The sequence below is a fragment of the Chelonia mydas genome, chromosome 12 (assembly GCF_015237465.2).
Source record: "Chelonia mydas isolate rCheMyd1 chromosome 12, rCheMyd1.pri.v2, whole genome shotgun sequence".
Lineage (NCBI taxonomy): Eukaryota > Metazoa > Chordata > Testudines > Cheloniidae > Chelonia > Chelonia mydas.
Window position 1 is genome coordinate 3,946,751 of NC_051252.2, and position 18,880 is coordinate 3,965,630.

The 18,880-nt window shown below is 63.4% G+C and overlaps 1 protein-coding gene and 1 long non-coding RNA gene across 3 annotated transcripts; both read left to right on the forward strand.

Annotated features, from left to right (window-relative positions):
* Positions 1 to 1,424: 1,424 nt before the first annotated feature.
* On the forward strand, positions 1,425 to 17,982 carry PARD6A (par-6 family cell polarity regulator alpha). 2 transcript variants are annotated; one of them, XM_037877936.2, is made up of 3 exons: positions 1,425 to 1,590; positions 3,440 to 3,662; positions 16,854 to 17,982. In XM_037877936.2, exons 1-3 carry the CDS (start codon positions 1,528 to 1,530, stop codon positions 17,603 to 17,605), a joined length of 1,038 nt encoding a protein of 345 aa, XP_037733864.1. In that variant the 5' UTR covers positions 1,425 to 1,527; the 3' UTR covers positions 17,606 to 17,982. The 2 variants fall into 2 exon arrangements, with proteins under 2 accessions (XP_037733864.1, XP_037733865.1); XM_037877937.2 differs by having other exon boundaries at positions 1,428 to 1,590; positions 16,857 to 17,982.
* LOC122462591 lies at positions 3,669 to 13,757 on the forward strand. Its single transcript, XR_006285258.1, has 3 exons — positions 3,669 to 7,611; positions 13,440 to 13,449; positions 13,746 to 13,757. It is a non-coding gene; the product is annotated as an uncharacterized LOC122462591 (long non-coding RNA).
* Positions 17,983 to 18,880: the final 898 nt, after the last annotated feature.

Consider the following 18,880-nt stretch of genomic DNA (forward strand, 5'->3'; position numbering starts at 1 on the left):
CGCTCCTCCCCTGAGCCCCCCGGGGCACGGCCCCCCCCCCCGACACTCTCCTCCCCTCGGCCCCCCGGGGCACGGCCCCCCCCCCCCGACACTCTCCTCCCCTCGGCCCCCCGGGGCACGGCCCCCCCCCCGACACTCTCCTCCCCTCGGCCCCCCGGGGCACGGCCCCCCCCACACTCTCCTCCCCTAGGCCCCCCGGGGCACGGCCCCCCCCCCGACACGCTCCTCCCCTGAGCCCCCCGGGGCACGGCCCCCCCGGCCACGCTCCTCCCCTCGGCCCACCGGGGCACGGCCCCCCCCCCCCAGACACGCTCCTGCCCCTGCGCCCCCCGGGGCACGGCCCCCCCGGACACGCTCCTCCCCTGGGCCCCCCGGGGCACGGCCCCCCCCCCCCCCAGACACGCTCCTCCCCTGCGCCCCCCGGGGCACGGCCCCCGCGGACACGCTCCTCCCCTGCGCCCCCCGGACACGCTCCTCCCCTCGGCCCCCCGGGGCACGGCCCCCCCCCCGACACTCTCCTTCCCTAGGCCCCCCGGGGCACGGCCCCCCCCCGGACACGCTCCTCCCCTGCGCCCCCCGGGGCACGGCCCCCCCCCGGACACGCTCCTCCCCTAGGCCCCCGGGGTACGGCCGCCCCCCCGACACGCTCCTGCCCCTGCGCCCCCCGGGGCACGGCCCCCCCGGCCACGCTCCTCCCCTCGGCCCCCCGGGGCACGGTCCCCCCAGACACGCTCCTCCCCTGCGCCCCCCGGGGCACGGCCCCCCCCCGGCCACGCTCCTCCCCTCGGCCCCCCGGGGCACGGCCCCCCCCCCCAGACACGCTCCTGCCCCTGCGCCCCCCGGGGCACGGCCCCCCCCCCCGGCCACGCTCCTCCCCTGCGCCCCCCGGAGCACCGCCCCCCAGACACGCTCCTGCTCCTGCGCTCCCCGGGGCAGGCCCCCCCCCCCAGACACGCTCCTCCCCTCGGCCCCCCGGGGCACGGCCCCCCCCCAGACACGCTCCTCCCCTCGGCCCCCCGGGGCACGGCCCCCCCGACACGCTCCTCCCCTCGGCCCCCCGGGGCACGGCTCCCCCAGACACGCTCCTCCCCTGCGCCCCCCGGGGCACGGCCCCCCCGACACGCTCCTCCCCTGGGCCCCCCGGGGCACGGCCCCCCCAGACACGCTCCTCCCCTGCGCCCCCCGGGGCACGGCCACGCTCCTCCCCTGCGCCCCCCGGAGCACCGCCCCCCCGACACTCTCCTGCCCCCGCCCGCCCTTCAGATCCTGATGCTACACCTTGGAGCGCTCCCGCCCCAGTTACCTAGGCGACGTTGTCAGCAATCTTCCATCCAGACGCAGGGGACGTTCTGAGCCCGCCCCCGGGCCCGGCCTCCACCAATCCCGTGGCGGCCCCTAACCTGCTCGGGATGACGTCATGGCCGGTGACAACCCCCCCGTGGCCGCAGGAGCCGCAGCCAGTGCGGGGCGGGCAGGCGGCGGGGCGGGAGGAGCAGCCGGGCTCGGCCCGGCCCAGCTCGGCCCAGCATGGCCAAGCACCATCGCACCCCGGCGCGGAGCCCGGAGCCCGTCATCGAGGTCAAGAGCAAGGTGAGCCTCTGCCAGCGGCGCCGCCCGGCACGTCCCGCCCCGCCCCGCAGCCTCGGGGGCGGCGCGTGCAGCCTCCGGCCCCGGGGGGCCCCGGGTCCCTGTTGCGGGGGGTCCCGCGCGGCCCGCGGCTGCAGCCGGGGCAGGACAGTCAGCCCGCGCATCCACCGCTCCGGCGGGCGCGGGGTCCGGCGGGTTATTCCGGGCACGGGGCTGCAGCCTGGGGCTCCAGTCGCCCTTCAGTGCAGGGGCTGGATCGCCCGAGCCCGTGTCCCTCCCGGGGGAGGCAGGGGGCTGGCTCGGCTGCCCTGTGCAGCGCGAAGCCCTCGCAATAGCCGGCAGGTTATGCAACGATGCAACGGAACCGCGCTGCCGCCTTGCCGGGCGACAGCTCCAGCGTCGGTCCCCGGGACGCCCGTGGGCTGCGCGGGGAAGGGCCCGCGCCTGTGGAGCTGGTGGAGGGACCGGCCGATCTGCTCGGCGTGTGCGGGCCGGAAACTTTCCGTCTCTGGCCGGGGGGGAGAGAAGCAGGTTCCCGGCTGGGCGCCCCCGGCATCCACCCGGCTTCTCCTCTGGCATCTGTGCCCGCTGGAGTCTGGCTGGCGCCTGCAGCACCGCACCTGGCGTGTCATCCGCTTCTCTTGGTCTCCTGTGGGGTGGCTGGTTTTTCTGAGGGGAGCAGGAATGAGGGCGGTTGCTGGACCAAGTGCCTGGGTTGTCTGAGGAGAGATGAGGGGCTGGATATGCAGCCTCCCCTGCGGCCTAGGACAGGGAAGTTCTCTTGCACCCCCCGATTAACCGTTTATTCTGCCAGCCCGGGCTGAGTGCCACCGCTCTGAGTGTCCCCGGTGCCGGTCTGCCCAGTCGTCACGCCGTCGCGGCTGAAGTTGCTGGGTAGACTTTTTATTGTTGCCTCTGGCCCGGGGCTTCGCTGGAGGAGGCGTGGGACGGAGGGGACACCCGGGGGCTTGGCTCTCCTGACAGTCGTCTCCCCGGATGGATTTTAACCTTTCCACTCAGAGACTCTAGTAGGCAGCAGCTCCTCCTGGAAACGTGACTGTGGAATTGCCTCCTGGCACCGGCGTGCCTTGCCCTGCTGCTTGCATGTGTCAGGCTTACAGTTGGTAAGGGGGGGCCTCTGTAAACCCCGCGGTGGAAGTGGAGCGCTGGCTACTGGGTCTCATGAAGCTTGGCTTACCGGGGAGCGAGGGGACGCAGAGGAGGCTTTTGCGTCCCTTCCTGTGTGGCAGCCGAGTTATAGGTGACCCAGGTCTGCTATCTCTGCCTTGCAAAGTAATGCTGGGCAAGGGGCTTTCCATAGCCCCCTGCAATGGTGAACACACGGTGGCTAGAACTGGCCGAGTGCGGAGGCAACGCTTCGGGCGCGACTTGGCTGCGTGACCCTGTTCAGGCCTCCTTGCACCTCGGAGCTTCCCTCTGACCTGCGGTGCCACCTGGCATTCCCAGTGGCACCTCTCGTCCCATGGGTCTGACTCCTCAGCCCACACGCTAGGTCCAGGCAGATCCTTGGGCTCTGGACCCCATATGGGCCAGAGGGTGCCCCGCTGCAGCAGCGAGTCAGTCAGTGTGGGGTGGGAAGGAGCCCCCTGGAGGGGTGAGGGTGCTGGGGTGAAGCTCATGGCTCCTGGGGAAGGAGTCGGTGTGGGGGACCCAGTGGGCGATGTGTAGTCCGACCTCAGGCAGACACCAAGCGCTGGCCATCTCGGCTGGTGAGAGCCCCTGACTGATCCCCTATGGGCTGGACGTGAAGCCAATCATGGGGCAGAGCTGAGGCTGAGCCCCCTGGCTCCTACGCTGGTCTCTGGCCCTGACCCCTCTTCTCTGCCCCCAGTTTGACGCCGAGTTCCGCCGCTTTGCCGTGAAGCGCTCCAGCGTGGGCGGCTTCCAGGAGTTCTACCAGCTGATCCAGACGGTCCATCAGATCCCCTGCGTGGATGTGTTGTTGGGGTACACGGACGTTCACGGGGACTTGCTGCCCATCAACAATGACGATAACTACCACAAAGCTCTCTCCTCCGCTAGCCCGCTGCTCAGGATCATCATCCAGAAGAGGGGTAAGTCTGGGCCAGTGGGGCCAGCGCAGGACGCTGTCGGCTGCCCACGTTGGCCTCGGGTTCCTTACCTGACTGAGAGCTTCCTCCAAGGGGAAAGTGAGGCGTGGATTGCGTTGACCTGCTATTCCAGAGCGTGAAACATCAGACCAGCAGCAGCCTGTGTTTTGTGATAACTCTGCAGTATGTTGGTGCCCAGCCCCTTCAGCTGCGTGTTACAGGCTCCGGTACACAACCAGTGTCGGGACCTCTTGCCGCACAGGAGAGCGGAGCCAGCTGGCACGTGTGATCAACCAGTGAATTTTATACCCTGGCTCTGATGGGAACTGTTAGCTCTGGTGGTTCTTTTGCTTTGATGGTGACTTGTGGCCCAGTGGGAGGGGTGGCTGGGTGGACTTTAACCGTGCAGCTGCTCTGCCTATCATAATGTCCTAGATGGGAGAAGTGATTTTGGGGTGGGGGGTCTGGCTGTGCCTTTTCCTTATCTTGCATTTGGGGATGGGAGAGCCTGCTGTGATCTGACCTGTTATCAGATCGTTATAGTCGAAGAAAGAGAATCCTCTGGATGCTCGAGGAATCGGTTTATTCCTTAAACCTATCCCAGCATTGCTGAAAGCGTGGCTCTAGGGAAAGTTTGTCTGGGACCTATTAAGAATGCAGTATGTAGCACTCTCCCTAGTGAGTGCAGCTGTGTCCCCTAGTGCTGGTCCTGGAACTGCACTGACCTCTGAGGCCTGGCTGTCAACCCAGCCCCGTTGGCAGGCTCAGGGGCTTTGCAAGCTGAAGTTGCTTTCTCTTCCCATTGAAAGCAAGGGCTGTCACTATGTCTGCAGCCCTGGAGCTGGCTTTGCCCACCCAGCCTGGCTCCATAGGAGCTGGAGCAGAGCCTGTTTATCTTGGAGCTTTATAAGGTAGCAATACCAAAATCCTAGAGGCTTTTCATAGCAGCTTGTGAGAGTTCCTTAAGCCATGGCTCTCTCCCAGGACTCGAGCAGGGCCCAGCAGCCTAGGACAGGGAGGCGTGGAGGAATCATTAACAAAATGCAGAAGTTGTCGCCCATCTCACAAACTGCATTGATGCATCATTCCCATCCAACAAACGGGCCAACTGCAAAGTGTCTGAGGGGTTCTGCCTGTGCTCTCCCTCCTGCGCTGGGCCTTATTTAATGGTTGTGTGTGCTGGGAGAGATGGTTCTGGTGTGTGAGGCCACAGATTACTGCCCTTGCAGTGTATTGCAGGACAGACTGAGTTCTCTGTGGAATGGGTGAAACTAGTTAAGTTTCAACAGAAGAAATACCAGAGACTTAAAATCCTGCAGCTTTAAAGCCCCGCTGCCCTGCAGGGTGAATTCAATTAAAGAACACGTTGTTCCTGGAAAGTAGCTCTTCTCTTCCACAAAGGGCAGGTGAAACTCTAAGCCACCGGGACTGTGATTTATCTCCTCCCAGCATTCTTCGCTTCTTGTCACGATGTGCGGTGATGCTGCGTGCTGCTGAGCAGTGGCGGTGTTCCACCCCAGAGATGGGTGAATGTTCCCTGGGTAGGGAAACTACTTTCATTACCCATATATGCAGATCATAAGAACAAAAACTGAAATACATGTGAACCTCTCGGAATCTGCTGCATGCCTATAACTTCTTTCATGCGGAAGGATCTCTGAGTGCTTCCAATGATCACGTGCATGCAGGTGCTAGGGTGACCGGTCGCTGCTGAAGTGCAGCTTCCTCTGGGGTGGAACAAGCTGTACTTAATTGTACCAGCAGTTTAGGACAGGAAGTGGAGGTGGCCATATCCGATCACCACTGCAGGGAGGATTAGTCAGCAGATTGTGAGACTGAGTGTAAACTAGATTTAGTCCTGGGCAAACATCATGATTCTGGCTAATGTGCCTGTGAGTCTTTACAGACCACATGTGGCCAGTAGTGGTAGCGGCTGCTCGCTCTGAGGGGCAGCACAGGCCCTTTAGGGCTGCGCCACGGCACTGGTTGGAGTGCCGCTCTCTGGAAGTGTTGCCTAGTGAGTTGCCAAACATCATCCCTGCTGATGCCGATGGAGTGCTTTGCTGGTGCCCTGTGAAGCCCCTTGGTAAGAATGATGCCCCAAACCAACTGGAGGGCTGGGGATTCCCCTGCTGTCATGTACGGGGGGGAGAAGGGATAGCTCAGTGGTTTGAGCATTGGCCTGCTAAACCCAGGGTTGTGAGTTCAATCCTTGAGGGGGCCATTTAGGGATCTGGGGCAACTCAGAGATTGGCCCTGCTTTGAGCAGGGGGTTGGACTAGATGACCTCCTGAGGTCCCTTCCAACCCTGATAGTCTTAAAAAAAAAAAAATTCTAAAGGGCTCCCGAAGCCACCTGTTCGTCTGCCTCTGGCATGGGTGCTCTCAAAGCACGAACTGGAGGGAGGAGACACCTGCTCCTCTCAGGTCTCCACGCAGCCCTGAGCTGTTCACTCTCTCGGACCTGAATACTCATCGAGAGCCAGGTCCTAACCCCTCTGGGGAGTGCCCCTGGTCTCAGCCTGTTTGCCCTGTGGGGTGGCTGAGAAGGGTTTGATCCTCCTCTGCCCAGTGTGCACGTTTCTGGGTGGGGGCTTACTGCCAGCCATGGAGGGAGAGGAAAATTATTGGCAGATCGCTGCAGGATCAGAGCCCAGGACGCACAAAAGACAGAGCCCATGTCTAATCCTTGGCCCTTCTTTACCCCCTGCCATCTAAGCCAATCCAAAACCCTGGATTTGAGGGTGAGGTGAGGCTGGCCCTGTTTTCCAGGTCAGGGAAACTGAGGCACAGAGAGGGGCAGTGACTTTCCCCCGATCAAGGAGCTGCCAACTCTGGTCCCTGGGCTCTAGGCACTAAAGCAGCCGTCCACTCCCCAGGAGTGCAGGCACAGCCAGGCCCAGGCTTCCAGCCGCACCAAGCGGGAGCTGGGTGGGGACTTCGTTTTAAATGACATAGTCACGCGTTTGTGTCTGTGGGTGAACAGACCTAAAACCCAGTGGCTGGCGGCTGCTGTCTGTAGCACTGGCTTGGGAGCAGGCCGTGGGCTGATGATACCATCTTGCCGCCATGGAGCTCTGCCATGCACGGTGCTGCCAAGCCCTGCTCCCCACGCTGCCGCCCCCTAGCCAGCACTGTCGCTCGAGCTGAAGCCAGGAGGGCTGAGCCCTCTGCTCTGGGAAAGCCCTGAGAGCGCAGCCAGCGGGAAGGCATGGGAGACTCTGCCCAGGTCTAGAGCACGGCCCAGGGGTCTGTCTGCCTGCATGGTGCTGGCTGCGTCGGCCGGGTGCTCTGAGCAGCCAAGATAAAAGGTGGGGCGGGGGGTGTGGGGGAGTCTGGCTGGATGCCCTGGTAAAAACAAACTGCTCCGTGGGGTTTCTAGGCTGGCTGTCCCTGAAGCAGGCTGCCGGCCAGTGAGGGGCGAGATGTCTGGGAGCTGCTGATGTGGGGTTTTAACAGGATCCAGTTCACCTCCAGGCTGGGCGGGAGCTAAAGCTGGCCCAGATGAAGGCAGCATCCCCTGGGCCCGGTGACTCTGGGCCCCCCTTCCCAGAGGGGCTCATGCCTAGGCCCCACTAGTGATGCTCTTGGCAGATGGGGGGCTGAGGCTCTGGCACTAGCTGGGTGGAGGGCAGGCCCCCAAGGGACAACGTCCTGGGCAGGGAAAAGGAGACCGGCTTGGGTCTGCCCCAGGGTCTGTGTGTGTGCGTCCCCCGCCCCTGAGCAAAGGTTGGGACGGGGGTGCTGCCCTCACATCGGAGAGCCGGGCTCTGGGAGCGCCCCAGAGGTCCTGGAGGATCTGGTTCTAGGGCCCTCCCAGTCCGGGGCACCTCTGCCGAGGCTGGGATGGCGGAGGGACCCCCAAGTCCCAGGGGGGTCAGACGGGAGGGGCCCTTGGGTAACCACCCCTCTCCTCTGTATCTGCCCATCCTGAAGCACTGGCAGGCAGGACAGTGGTGGTGGGGCACTGCCAGAAGCCACCGCCTAACCCCAAAGCTGTCTCTGCCCTGCCTCTGCCTTGGCTTTTCCCACTTCCTCCCGGGAGCTAGCATGAAAGGAGGGGCCTGACAGTGGGGACTGAGTCTGGGGGGCTTGCCAAGGGTCTGGCTCTGACCTGCTTGGGGAGAGCAGTGCCGCTTTCCGGCAACCGTCCCACCTGCTGGTCTCCAGCCCAGGCCTGGAGGAAGAGTCCAGCTGTCATGCAGCCCTCCCTTGGCAAAGCCAGCCTGTCCTGTGAGCAGAGCATGGGATGGACATGCAGGGCCCCCCAGCCTCAGGCCCCTTGTGGGGGGGACGCTGTGCAAAACTGCAGCAGGGCCCCCACAGCCTGTGATCCCACAGAGCCCCGGGGCCCAGCCAGTGGCTGGAAGGAGACAGGGTAAGCGTGGGGCTGCCTGAGTGTGGGGGGGAGGGCGGGGCGTCAGGCCTGAGCAAGTTCCCTGGGGGCAGGACGAGACCTAAAACAGAGGCTCGGAGACCCACAGCACAGCCCTTAAATTGCAGCCTGCACTGAGTTCTGGATCCCAGCCTGGGTATCCTAGAATATCAGGGTTGGGAGGGACCTCAGAGGGTCATCTAGTCCAACCCCCTGCTCAAAGCAGGGCCGATCCCCCATTTTTGCCCCAGATCCCTAAATGGCCCCCTCAGGGATTCACCTCACAACCCTGGGTTTAGCAGGCCAATGCTCAAACCACTGAGCTACCCCTCACCTCCCCGCCGCCTCCTACTTGCCGAGACACCCCTCCCCCCCACCCCCCCGGCGGCTCCGGTAGGGTGCAGGACTCCCCTGTCCACACTGCTGTGTCGCGTCCCACCCCAGGTGGGCTGCGTTTCGGGGGTGGGGGAGCAGGCGCCGTAGAGGCGAAGGATAACGAACCGGGATGCGCAGGCTGGGGAGGGATGGAGCCAGACCTGCTTCATCTGGGGTCGCTCCCCTTCCCTCCCCTGGTCTGACTTATGCTGAGGACTCTGTGTGTGAGCCTAGGCCACTGATGGGAAGCGACTGTTGGGAATTAGTGCAGGAACGAAGGGCTGGAGGGCGCTGAACTGTAGGAAAGGGAAGTGTTGGGGGGGTGGGGGAGGGGGCTTCCTTCTAGGGCTGTGCTTCTCCGCCCCCACTGTGCTGCTCCGTTCATGGGGAGGGGGGACAGGGGATGCTGTGCTGGCAGCTAGTGAGCGATTTATTGTGGGGAGAATCCCAAATTCCTCACGCTTCTGACTGTACGTCCAGGGCCAGGTGCTGGACGGCCCAGCCTAGAGACTGCACAGCAGGGGCAGGCCTAGCTTCATCCCCCGCCCTGCCAGCCTGCCCAGCAAGGAGCCTCGGGTTCTGTCTCTGACACTCTTGGGGCTGATGGGTGGTGGGGCTCTGAGCGAGGGGTGGGGCCAGGGTGGGGCACCAGCCATGGAGACCTTCCCTGGCACCCCTTGGAGAGAGGTCCTGCTGAGACGTGTTGGAGTCCAGGGCAGGGAGGGTGAGACTCAGAGTTCTCCACTCGCCCCGGTCCCCTCCTGCTCAGCTGGGCCAGCGCCCTAGGTCTGGCTGGGGCTTGGGCTGAGGGCGGGGGGTGTGTGTATTGCTCAGGGTGACACATGCCATCACACGCGTGGTGTTCTGCAAAGCCCAGGGCTGCTGCTGAGGGCTGTGTACTTCCGCACTCCCAGGTGCCAGCCTGGCTGTAAACTGGCCTGTGCGCATGCTGTTGGAAGCGGTATTGCTGGGCGGGACGCGCTTTCCCCCAGGAGGCCAGGGGCAGGCTCTGGCTGTCTTGGGCAATGGCTCCTCGCTGTGGGGAGGCGGCACCATGGGCTCCCATGAGCCAAGGAGTTGGGGTTTTATTTCTGCCGGGATCTGAGATGAGCTGGGTCCTCCTGAACCCACAGTCCTGGAGGTTGCCCTTCCAGCCCCCCCTCCCACACACACACACGTGCACAGTCACTGAGGGCAGCACGTCCCTGCATTATCCCAGGCATGGAGCTGACTCTGCTTCTGTCCCATCTGTTCCTTTAACCCTCCAAGGAGTCGTGCAGGGGCAGCTGCTGCACAGAGGAGGAACCCGCTGTGCGCTCTCCTGGCTTCCTGTCACTGCAGCAGACAGAATCACAGAAGTGTGGGGCTGGAAGGGACCCCGAGAGGTCACCTAGTCCTGCCCCTGCGCTGAGGCAGGGCCGAGTGAACCTAGAGCAACCTTGACAGGGGTTTGTCCAACTTATTCTTAAAAACCTCCAATGATGGAGATTCCACAACCTCCCTAGGCAATTTATTCCAGTGCTTAACCACCCTGACCGTTAGGAAGTTTTTCCTAATGTCCAACCTAAACCTCCCTTGCTGCAATTTAAGCCCATTGCTTCTTGTCCTGTCCTCAGAGGTTAACGAGAACAATTTTTCTCCCTCCTCCTTGTAACCATTTTCAAGCACATAAAAGGTTGTTATCATGTCCCCCCTCAGTCTTCTCTTCTCCAGACTAACCAAACCCAATTTTTTAAAATCTTCCCTCGTAGGTCATGTTTTCTAGACCTTTAATCATTTCTGTTGCTCTCCTCTGGACTTTCCAATTTGTCCACAGCCTTCCTGAAATGTGGCGCCCAATGCAGCCCAGAATGACATTAGCCTGTTGCAACTGCATCACATTGCAAACTGAATACAGTTATCAATCTGCTATGAGCCATAGATCCTTTCCAGCGGTACTGCCGCCTAGCCAGGTCTTCCCCGTTTTGTATCGGTGCATTGGAGATTTTTCCCTCCCTATGTGTAATACATGGCACTTGTCTCTATTGAATTTCATCTTGTTGCTTTCAGACCAATTCTCCCATTTGTCAAGGTTGTCTTGAATTCTAACGCTGTCCTCCAAAGTGCACGTGATCCCTCCCAGCTTGGTGTCATCTGCTGGTTTTTGTAGGCATGCTCTCTGCTCCATTATCCGAGTCATTAAGGAAAATACTAAATAGCACTGGACGTAGGACAGACCCCCCGCGGGAGCCCACTCAATACGCCCTCCCAGTTTGACAGCGAGCCATCAATAACGACTCTTTGAGTCTGGCCTTTCAACCAGTTGTGCACCCACCATAGAGTAATTTCATCTAGACCACGTTTGCCTAGCTTGCTTACGAGAATGTCTTGTGGGACTGTGACAAAAGCCTCACTAAAATGGAGTTAGATTAAATCTACTGCTGCCCCCATCCAGTGAGGTCAAAGAAGGAAATTAGCTTGGTTTGACATGAGTTGTTTTTGATAAATCCACCTTGGCTCTTCCTTGTAACCCTATTATCCTCGGGTGCTTACAAACTGACTGATTGTTAACTTGTTCCAGTATCTCTCCTGGTATCAAAATTAGCCTGACTGGTCTAAAACTCCCCGGGTCCGCTTTGTTCCCCATTCTGAAGACCGCTCTGACAGATACGGCAATTTCCTGCAGTATCACTGGGAGATCTCACTGTATTAAGTTTACATATCATCACGGTGGGCCAGGGATTGCCTGTATTTCCATGGGGGAGAGTGGCCACAGCTCACCCCATGAACTAAGAACAGTGCAGGGTGATGAGGGAAATTCATTTGGCTTGTAACCCCCACCCCCCCCGCCCTCCAGAGGTACCACCATCTGGAGAGATTCACGTGCACCGCTTCAGACTGGATTCTCCGGAGGCCAACAGACAAAGAAAGGACTTTTGGATCAATAGCCTGAGTTTAAACTGACTCAGGGCCTACTTCTGATCCAGCAGCCGGACCGGACCTTCTGTACAAGGGGCCCCCAATCCTTCCTGGGAAGGGTTGGGGGCTTTGGCCTCCAGAGGCCCCATAAGACTGTTGCATGACCGCAGGTAAGTTTTTAGGATGTGTGTAAGAATTATTGTTTTCTCTCTAGTGCTTTCACCTTCAGAATAAACGTGCTCGCTTACAAAGGGCTGCATGGTGACTTGTCACTGTGGGCAATTTACAGCTGTTCATGGTGTCGGGAGAGAGATCAAAGGCCTGTTTAGACAGTCTGGCTTGCTGGGAACAGCACTGTGTAGGCAGAGAACTGTGCAGCCTGGAAAAACCCTGGTCAGTGGGTGGAGAGATGCGCGTCTCTGTCCAAGAAAGGTGACAGCCGAGGAGCCGGGGGCGGGTGCCCCTGCTGGACCCACCAAGGGGGAATGTTGTGTGTTGCCTGAAGTGTGACATAGGTACACTGGTGGAGCTAGGCAGGTGGGGAATGGAGGCGGGTAGCAAAGGGCTGGGCCAGCAGCTTGGCTTCTGGGGAGCGTCGGAGCCACCGGGTCCCTGACAGCATTACCAGGAGCCCCAGCACTCCTGTTCTCCACCCCCTGCCCCCCACTCAGCTTGGACTCTCCAATGGCGAAGGAGGCAGTGTGGCTATCGTCCCCTCACCCATGGGGAAACTGAGGCACCAAGGGGGCAGTGACTTTCCCAGGCTCACCCAGCAGGCCAGTGGCAGAGCCAGGAACAGAGCCCAGCTCTCCTGAGTCCCAGCCCTGTGCTCTGCCCGTTCGGCCACACTTCTCTGGGCACTGCCCCTGTAAACAGCAGGGGGCGCGGCGCCCATGTTGGTGTGCGTCCCTAGTGAGCTGGAAACCTGGCTCCAGTTCCCAGGCCCAGCCATCTGCTTCTGCTGCACACTGATGCTTGCACTGCTCTGCAGCAGCCCCTGGGCTCAGGTTTGGGGCAGTAATGATGGGATGGGGGCAGAGCCCCCGCTGTGTGGCCAAGGAAGGCTTCTGTGATGTGGGGACCCCCTGCCACCTGCGCACTTCCCCCTTGTAGGCCGGGAGCCCTCAGCTGGCCGCTGCTGAGGATGGTGAGTCCCAAGGGGGGTTCTCAGGGCAGGGGGGGAATGCAGAAGGAAGAGCTTGCAGCCTGATAAGAAATGGCCTTGGCTCTGAGCATGTGGATTCTGGCTCCATCATCGGCCTCTTCCTCAGGCTTGTGTCAGCGGGGGCAGCCAGGCAGCCCTGCTTTGCTCTGCGGTGGGGTTGGCCTGCCCCAGGTGTGCAGAGGCAGCTGCCCCGGAGGAGATGGTGCTGAGCTGCTCGCATCCACCGGTGACTCAGACGGCGGAGAATCACTCACAGAAATAGCTGGGAAAGGCCTTGCCGAATTTCCTGGGCTAAAAATACAGCGTGGTGTGTGCACGGTGAGATATTTATAGCCACCAGCCCTGCAGGCGGGCGTGTGCCCTGAGAGGCGGTCGCTGCTCAGCCGGGCATCTCTGGGAGGAGTCCCCAGCAGGGCTCACAGGCTGGGTCTGGACGGCCCCAGGGTCTGACCCTTCCCAACCTGGCCGAGGCTCTCGCCTCCCCTCACCTGTCTGTAAACGCCACGCCCAAAGCTTCGCGGCGCTCGCGAAAGAAACCTGCTGGCTGGCGGGGCCTGTCGCGAGGAGCCCTGCAGGGGACATCTCCAAGGAGCAGCCAGGTACTGCGGTGTGTCATGAGCTGTGGGGTGGGCTGCCCTCCTGGGCTCAATGGCAGCCACTGGGATTGGGGCACCTGGAGTCGTGGGGAAGCTGGGCGCAGATGGGTGTCTGCCTGGACTGGGCTGGAGGCGCCAGGGGCCTATCCCTAGCTGTGGCCAGCTGGGGCCAAGGGCTGGCTGCAAGCTGTCTGTCCCATGGGCCCCCCTCTATGCCCGTGGGGGGAGGGGGCTGGGAGCCATTTCTCCCTGGCTTCTCTTGGGCTTGATCTCATGGTCATGGGAGCGCAAGCCGCATTGCAGTTGCCCGGCACCCCAAGCCAGCTGGTGCCAGTCCCAGCCCTGGCAGCTCGGGGCAGCGTCTCTGGTTAGCTCCCGTGCTGTCCCGGCTGGCGTCAGCTGCCTTGGGGGGCATGTCTGCTGCTCCACAGTGCCGAGAGCCGGCAGTCTGCCTGGCCTGGCATAGAGATGTGCCCCTTCTGGTGATCCACCCCCGGGGTGGGCTCCCCATCTCTGCTATGGGTGCCCTCAGAGCACTGGATGGTACTGCCCTGAGCATCTGCACCCCCAACATCATGGGACATGCATGGGGGAGCGACCAGTGGAGCTAGGGAATGTGCCCACTGGCTCCCGCATGCCAGCCAGCCCTGGCCTCTCCTCGAGTGGGAAGAGGCCAAGCTGGCATGCAGGTGCCCTGACCTGGTCTGTGGGAGCTGGCAGCTCCAGGGTTAACTCCAAGGGGCATGACTCACAGTACGATTAAAGCCGAGTTATTCAGATTCCTCTAATCCCAGCCCAGCACATGCCATGTAATCCCCTGGCCCAGCGCCTCTGCTCCCCCAGCACTGGCGGGTACAGCCCCACCGCTGCTCTCACCCACCGCTGTGCCAGCACCTGCCTGGCTGCAGGGAGGGACAGCCGTGGGCCGGGGCAGAGCAGGGTGTCCTTGGCGTGGGCCCCGATCAGAGGCTGCATGGCACCCCAGAGCTGGGCTTGTTGCAGGAAGAGAGGGGAATTGCTGCCAGTGAGTCGGCCAATGCCAGGTCCTCCCTGAGCAGAGCGTCCTGAGCTCCTCCTCCCCTGAGCCCTGGCAGCAGGTGTCCTTGCTCTGCCAGTCAGCCTGGGGAGGGGGACTGGGGCTGCCCCAGGGAGACACCCCCACCCAGGATGGGGGGAGCCAGCAGCTCCTGTGTGAGGGAGGGGAATGATGGGGGGGTGTATGTGGGCGGGGGGGGGGCATGCAGGCAGAGGGGGTGTTTTGAGGAGGAGGTGGTGGGGCCAGGCTTGGCGCGGTAACACCCTCAGCCGCAGGCTGCCTGCTTCTGTGCCTGGCTGACAATGGCGGCAGCAGCAGGGAGCAGGCCCTGCACGGGCCTGGCGTCTCCCAGCTGCCATGGCCTGGCCTGGCGTGCTGGCACTCAGCGCGGCCTGGGGGCCTCGGCTTGGGGCTTTAAGACTTCGGCCGCCAGCACGAAGGGCGTAACCTGGGTTTTGGCAGCCGAGGGTGCAGAGCGTGACTGGGCAGCAGACTCCATGGGGCCATGGGCACAGGCTCCTCTGTGGGGGCAGGGCACGAGAAGGGGCAGCAGGGTAGCTGGATTGGGAGGGGCTAGCGGCCTGGGCATGCAGGCTCCTCCCTCTCTCAGGCACGGGGTCTGATGGCTGCCCCAGCAGAAGCCAGTGGGGCAGAGGGAGTCTGGTGTTGGAGGGGAGCAGGGGATGGGCTGGAGCCCAGGGGCGAGGTGCATCCCAGAGTGTGAGCCAAGGGGGCCTATGGCAGATATCTGGGGCTGGCATCTCTGTGCCCATCAGTGGGTGGGCTGGGCTGGGCTGGCCTATCCTGACGGGGTGGGGAGGGAGGACCTGGGGAGATGGGGTGTGCTGTGGAGGGGAGGAGAAGCAGGGAGGGGTTTGGTGGGGGTGGTGAAGCCTGGGGGCGGGCCACGCAGAGCATTCGTATGGTGCTGTCTCCCCTCGCCCCATCCCTGGGCCGCATGTAGCTCGGCAGGCCCTGGCAAGGAGCGCCTGTGCCAGCCCGGCAGTGGGCAGACCTGAGGAGCTGCCCCTCGCTGGCCGCTTGGCCCCGGGTCTAGCGGAGCTAATCCTGATAGCAGCGTTCCCATGGCACTGCCCTCCCCGCTGCCATGACAGCCCGGAGCCCGCGTGACACCAGCCGGGCCTGGCACCGCGCGAGTGCCCTGGGGAGCTGTCAGGACGGTGCGGGGGTGTCGCAAAAGGCTCAGAGCATTTCACAGCCTGGGGAACCTGCTCCCGTCGCCCCCAGGTGCCCTCTCTTCAGCCCGAGGGAGGCTGCCCGGCTGTGGCCAGCCCAGGAGCAGTCTCTGCCCCAGGGCAGGGCTGGAGCCCTGTTGCCATGGCACTTTGGGGCAGACACCTGCCCGGCTCGACATATGCATTGACCCCTGGGGGTCAGAGGATGTGGCCCCCTCTCCAGGCCTGCCGGAAGGGGCCGTCACCCCTAGCCTGGGCACTCCCTGGCCAGTCCTGGGTTCTGCATCTGGCTGGCATGATGCTCGTGTGGGCAGCACCAGCCCTGTCTGGTGCCCAGAAGGAGCGATTGGTGCCATGGGACTGTGCTGAGCAGGCCCGCAATGCTCTTGGCAGCCAGCCGGGGGCGCTGCTGGGGCACATGGCGCTGGAGCTGGGGCAGGGATAGCCATGCGCCAGGCAGGTGTCTCTGTGGCGATGCCTTGGGGAGAGGCCCTGGGGCTGCACCTAGAGCTCAGTCCTGGGGATTCCCAAGCTCTAGCCCTGCCAGGTGGCTCTCCCCATGGTGTGGGGCTGGGCACCAAGTGGGAAGGGAGTGAGGTGTCACCACCCACAGGCCAGTGAGCTGGGATCCCAAGGGGGGGCAGGGCTTGAGATCCCAGAGAGTGACGGGGCCCAGCCCAGTCCTTCCCCTCCCCCCATGGTTGCTGTGCTCTTATCAGAGGGCTCCAGGCCTGCAGGGGAAGGGAGAGGGGCTCTTGCTGGGTGGGTTTGGTGGGGGAGGGGCTCTTCCAGGTAGGATGGCGGGTGGAGATTATGGGCTATTGTGGGGGATGGGGGGATCCCAGCTGGAGGGGCGGGGGCTGGGACACTGGCTGTAGGGCTGAGCAGAAGCAGCTGCCTGGTCCCTGCGGGGCTGGTGTGGTTGACAGAGACCAGAGGGCTCCCCTGCCCCAATTCAGCCCAGTGGCGGAGCCCCCCGCCTGGAGATGGCACCGTGGAGTCTTGCTGCCAAGCTGCTGACCCCTCCTGTGGGGGAGCAGGGGGCTGCAGGGCGGGAATGAGGGGCACTGGCAGAGTAGGGGGGAGCCCAGGGCTGGGCTAGCAGGGGGCTGCGGGTCGGGAGTGAGGGGCACCGGCAGAGTAGCGGGGAGCCCAGGGCTGGGCTAGCAGGGGGCTGCGGGTCGGGAGTGAGGGGCACCGGCAGAGTAGTGGGGAGCCCAGGGCTGGGCTAGCAGGGGGCTGCGGGTCGGGAGTGAGGGGCACCGGCAGAGTAGTGGGGAGCCCAGGGCTGGGATACCAGGGGCTCCATGTCATTAAAACAACCCAAGAAGACGAGTGCAAAGCCGAAGCAGGGAGGGGCCTCTGCCATGGGTGATCCTGGGCTCTGGGTCAAGATCCTGAAGTGGGCTGCTTGCTGCATTGGGGCAGCTGGCTGTGGGGCCAGGGCGCCCAAGGGGGCTGGCCCTCCTGGCTGGGGCGCTGTCTCCAGGAGGTAGGAGGGGCCGGGGCCGGCAGGTTCCTGTCTGACCCGGGCGCTCTCCTTGCTCCCTGCAGCAGAAGCCGACTCCAGCGTCTTCACCTCCAACTCCCTGCAGCGGAAGAAGAAGGGGCTGCTGCGGCCAGCGCACCACCGGGCCAAGCCCCAGCTGCTGATCGGCCTGCCCCAGGACTTCCGGCAGATCTCCTCCATCATCGATGTGGACATCCTGCCCGAGACGCACCGGCGCGTCCGGCTGCACAAGCACGGCTCCGACAAGCCGCTGGGCTTCTACATCCGCGACGGCATCAGCGTGCGTGTGGCCCCCCAGGGCGTCGAGAAGGTGCCCGGCATCTTCATCTCCCGCCTGGTGAAGGGTGGGCTGGCCGAGAGCACTGGGCTGCTGGCTGTCAGTGACGAGATCCTGGAGGTGAACGGCATCGACGTGGCCGGCAAGTCGCTGGACCAGGTGACGGACATGATGGTGGCCAACAGCCACAACCTCATCGTCACCGTCAAGCCGGCCAACCAGCGCAATAACGTCATCCGCAGCAGCAAGGCCTCGGGCAGCTCGGGCGTCTCGACGGACAGCACGCCCAGCCCCGCCTCCCACTACCTCAACCACTACAGCACGGCCGAGGGCGAGAGCGACGAGGAGGGGGACCTGGTCATCGAGAGCGATGGCGCCGCCCGCTGCCCCAACGGCGGCCTCCTGGACAAGAGCTGCCAGCAGAGCCTGGCGCTGCCCAGCTCCCTGCACTCTTTGGGCAGTGCCAGTGGCAGCCGCGGGGGCAGTCTGCAGGAGGACGGCACGCTCCTCACCCTATAGGGGAACCACCTGGGTGGCAGGCCTGGGGGCTGCCCGCCTGCCCTCCCCCGTCGCCGGCATGGGAGCGGTGGCCAGCCGGGCCCTGCCCCAGCCAGTCTCCTCCTCTGGGCGCCCTGTCCCCACCACAGGAAGGGTGGCAGCCGGGAGTGGAGACGTGAGCGCTGAGCCCTTCCCCTCCCCCGGCTGTGGGGCTCCCCCACCCTCGTGGGGAACCAAATGACTAGACACTGCCCCTCTCGGGCCCCACCCCCTGGGCCAGACCCACCCCTCCCCTGCCCCTTTCCTTCCAATCAAGTGGGTTTTTTAAATTGTTTTATGAAAATATGCATCATAAATTAATATATTGCGATGGGCCATTAAACCTTTTCTAGAAAGCGCCCGCTCGTCTCTTGTGCTTGCCCTGGGGGCAGGTCCCAAGAGGGCCCAGGGCTTGCCCCAGCCCCAAACCTGGGTAACGAGGGCAGGGTGGGCGGAAATGCTAGTGACTGCAGCCCTGAGCACTCCTGGCCCTTAACATGCCGAGCAGGGAGGGGTTGGTGCCTGCCTGGCCCTCGGGGCATCAGTGCTGCCGCTAACACCCCATGGGCAGGGCTGCCCCGTAAGGAGGGGAATGGCGCCTCCCCAGTCCCCGCCTCTCTTCAGGGCAGTGGCTGCGCCCTACAGACCCCTGGGGCACGTTCCGGAACCAGGTGAGTGCTGCCCAAGGCACCCCCCCCCTCCATCCCACGGACGTCCCCTGGGCATAGCCCTGGGCACCACTCTGCCCCACGGAGCAGGACTTCCGCCTCCCCAGCTGCGAAAGGGTTAACACCCACCCGCCGGGCCTGGGTGCCATTCAGCATGAGGGCACTGGGGTCTGCCAAGCCCCTTGCCCTTCCCCCACTGGCTCAGGAGCCATAAATCACTACCCCCTGTGCAAGGATGTGGCATGAATCACATCACAAGTCCCTGAGGTGCCAGTCGGAGCTGGGCGCCTTCCCCAGCGGGGCAGGAGATGCTGGAACTCGCCTCTAGCAGAGGTGCTGGCATGAGGCCGGGCCCTGCTTTTTGGGGCCCTCCCCGTGGTGAGCAGCCGTTGCCTGGCCCTCTGGGCCCAGCGGCCGCTCCTCCTTCCAGCCCGCTTGAGTGCAGTACTGCCAGGAGCAGCCCCCGGCCCCTGCCATGGGCCAGAACCAGGGAACCGGGTGAACCTGCCCCGGAGAATCCCCGCTGCAGCCCAGGAACAAACTCCTGCCAGGGCCGTGCTCTGGGCTGGGGCGCCACTGCCTCCCCCTG

What these genes read in the sequence shown, in the direction of transcription:
- PARD6A (XM_037877936.2), top strand. Translation starts at nt 1,528, where the DNA reads ATGGCCAAGCACCATCGCACCCCGGCGCGGAGCCCGGAGCCCGTCATC. An exon ending in TCATCGAGGTCAAGAGCAAG is followed by an intron (nt 1,591 to 3,439) that starts GTGAGCCTCTGC and finishes CTCTGCCCCCAG; the next exon opens with TTTGACGCCGAGTTCCGCCG. An exon ending in GATCATCATCCAGAAGAGGG is followed by an intron (nt 3,663 to 16,853) that starts GTAAGTCTGGGC and finishes TGCTCCCTGCAG; the next exon opens with CAGAAGCCGACTCCAGCGTC.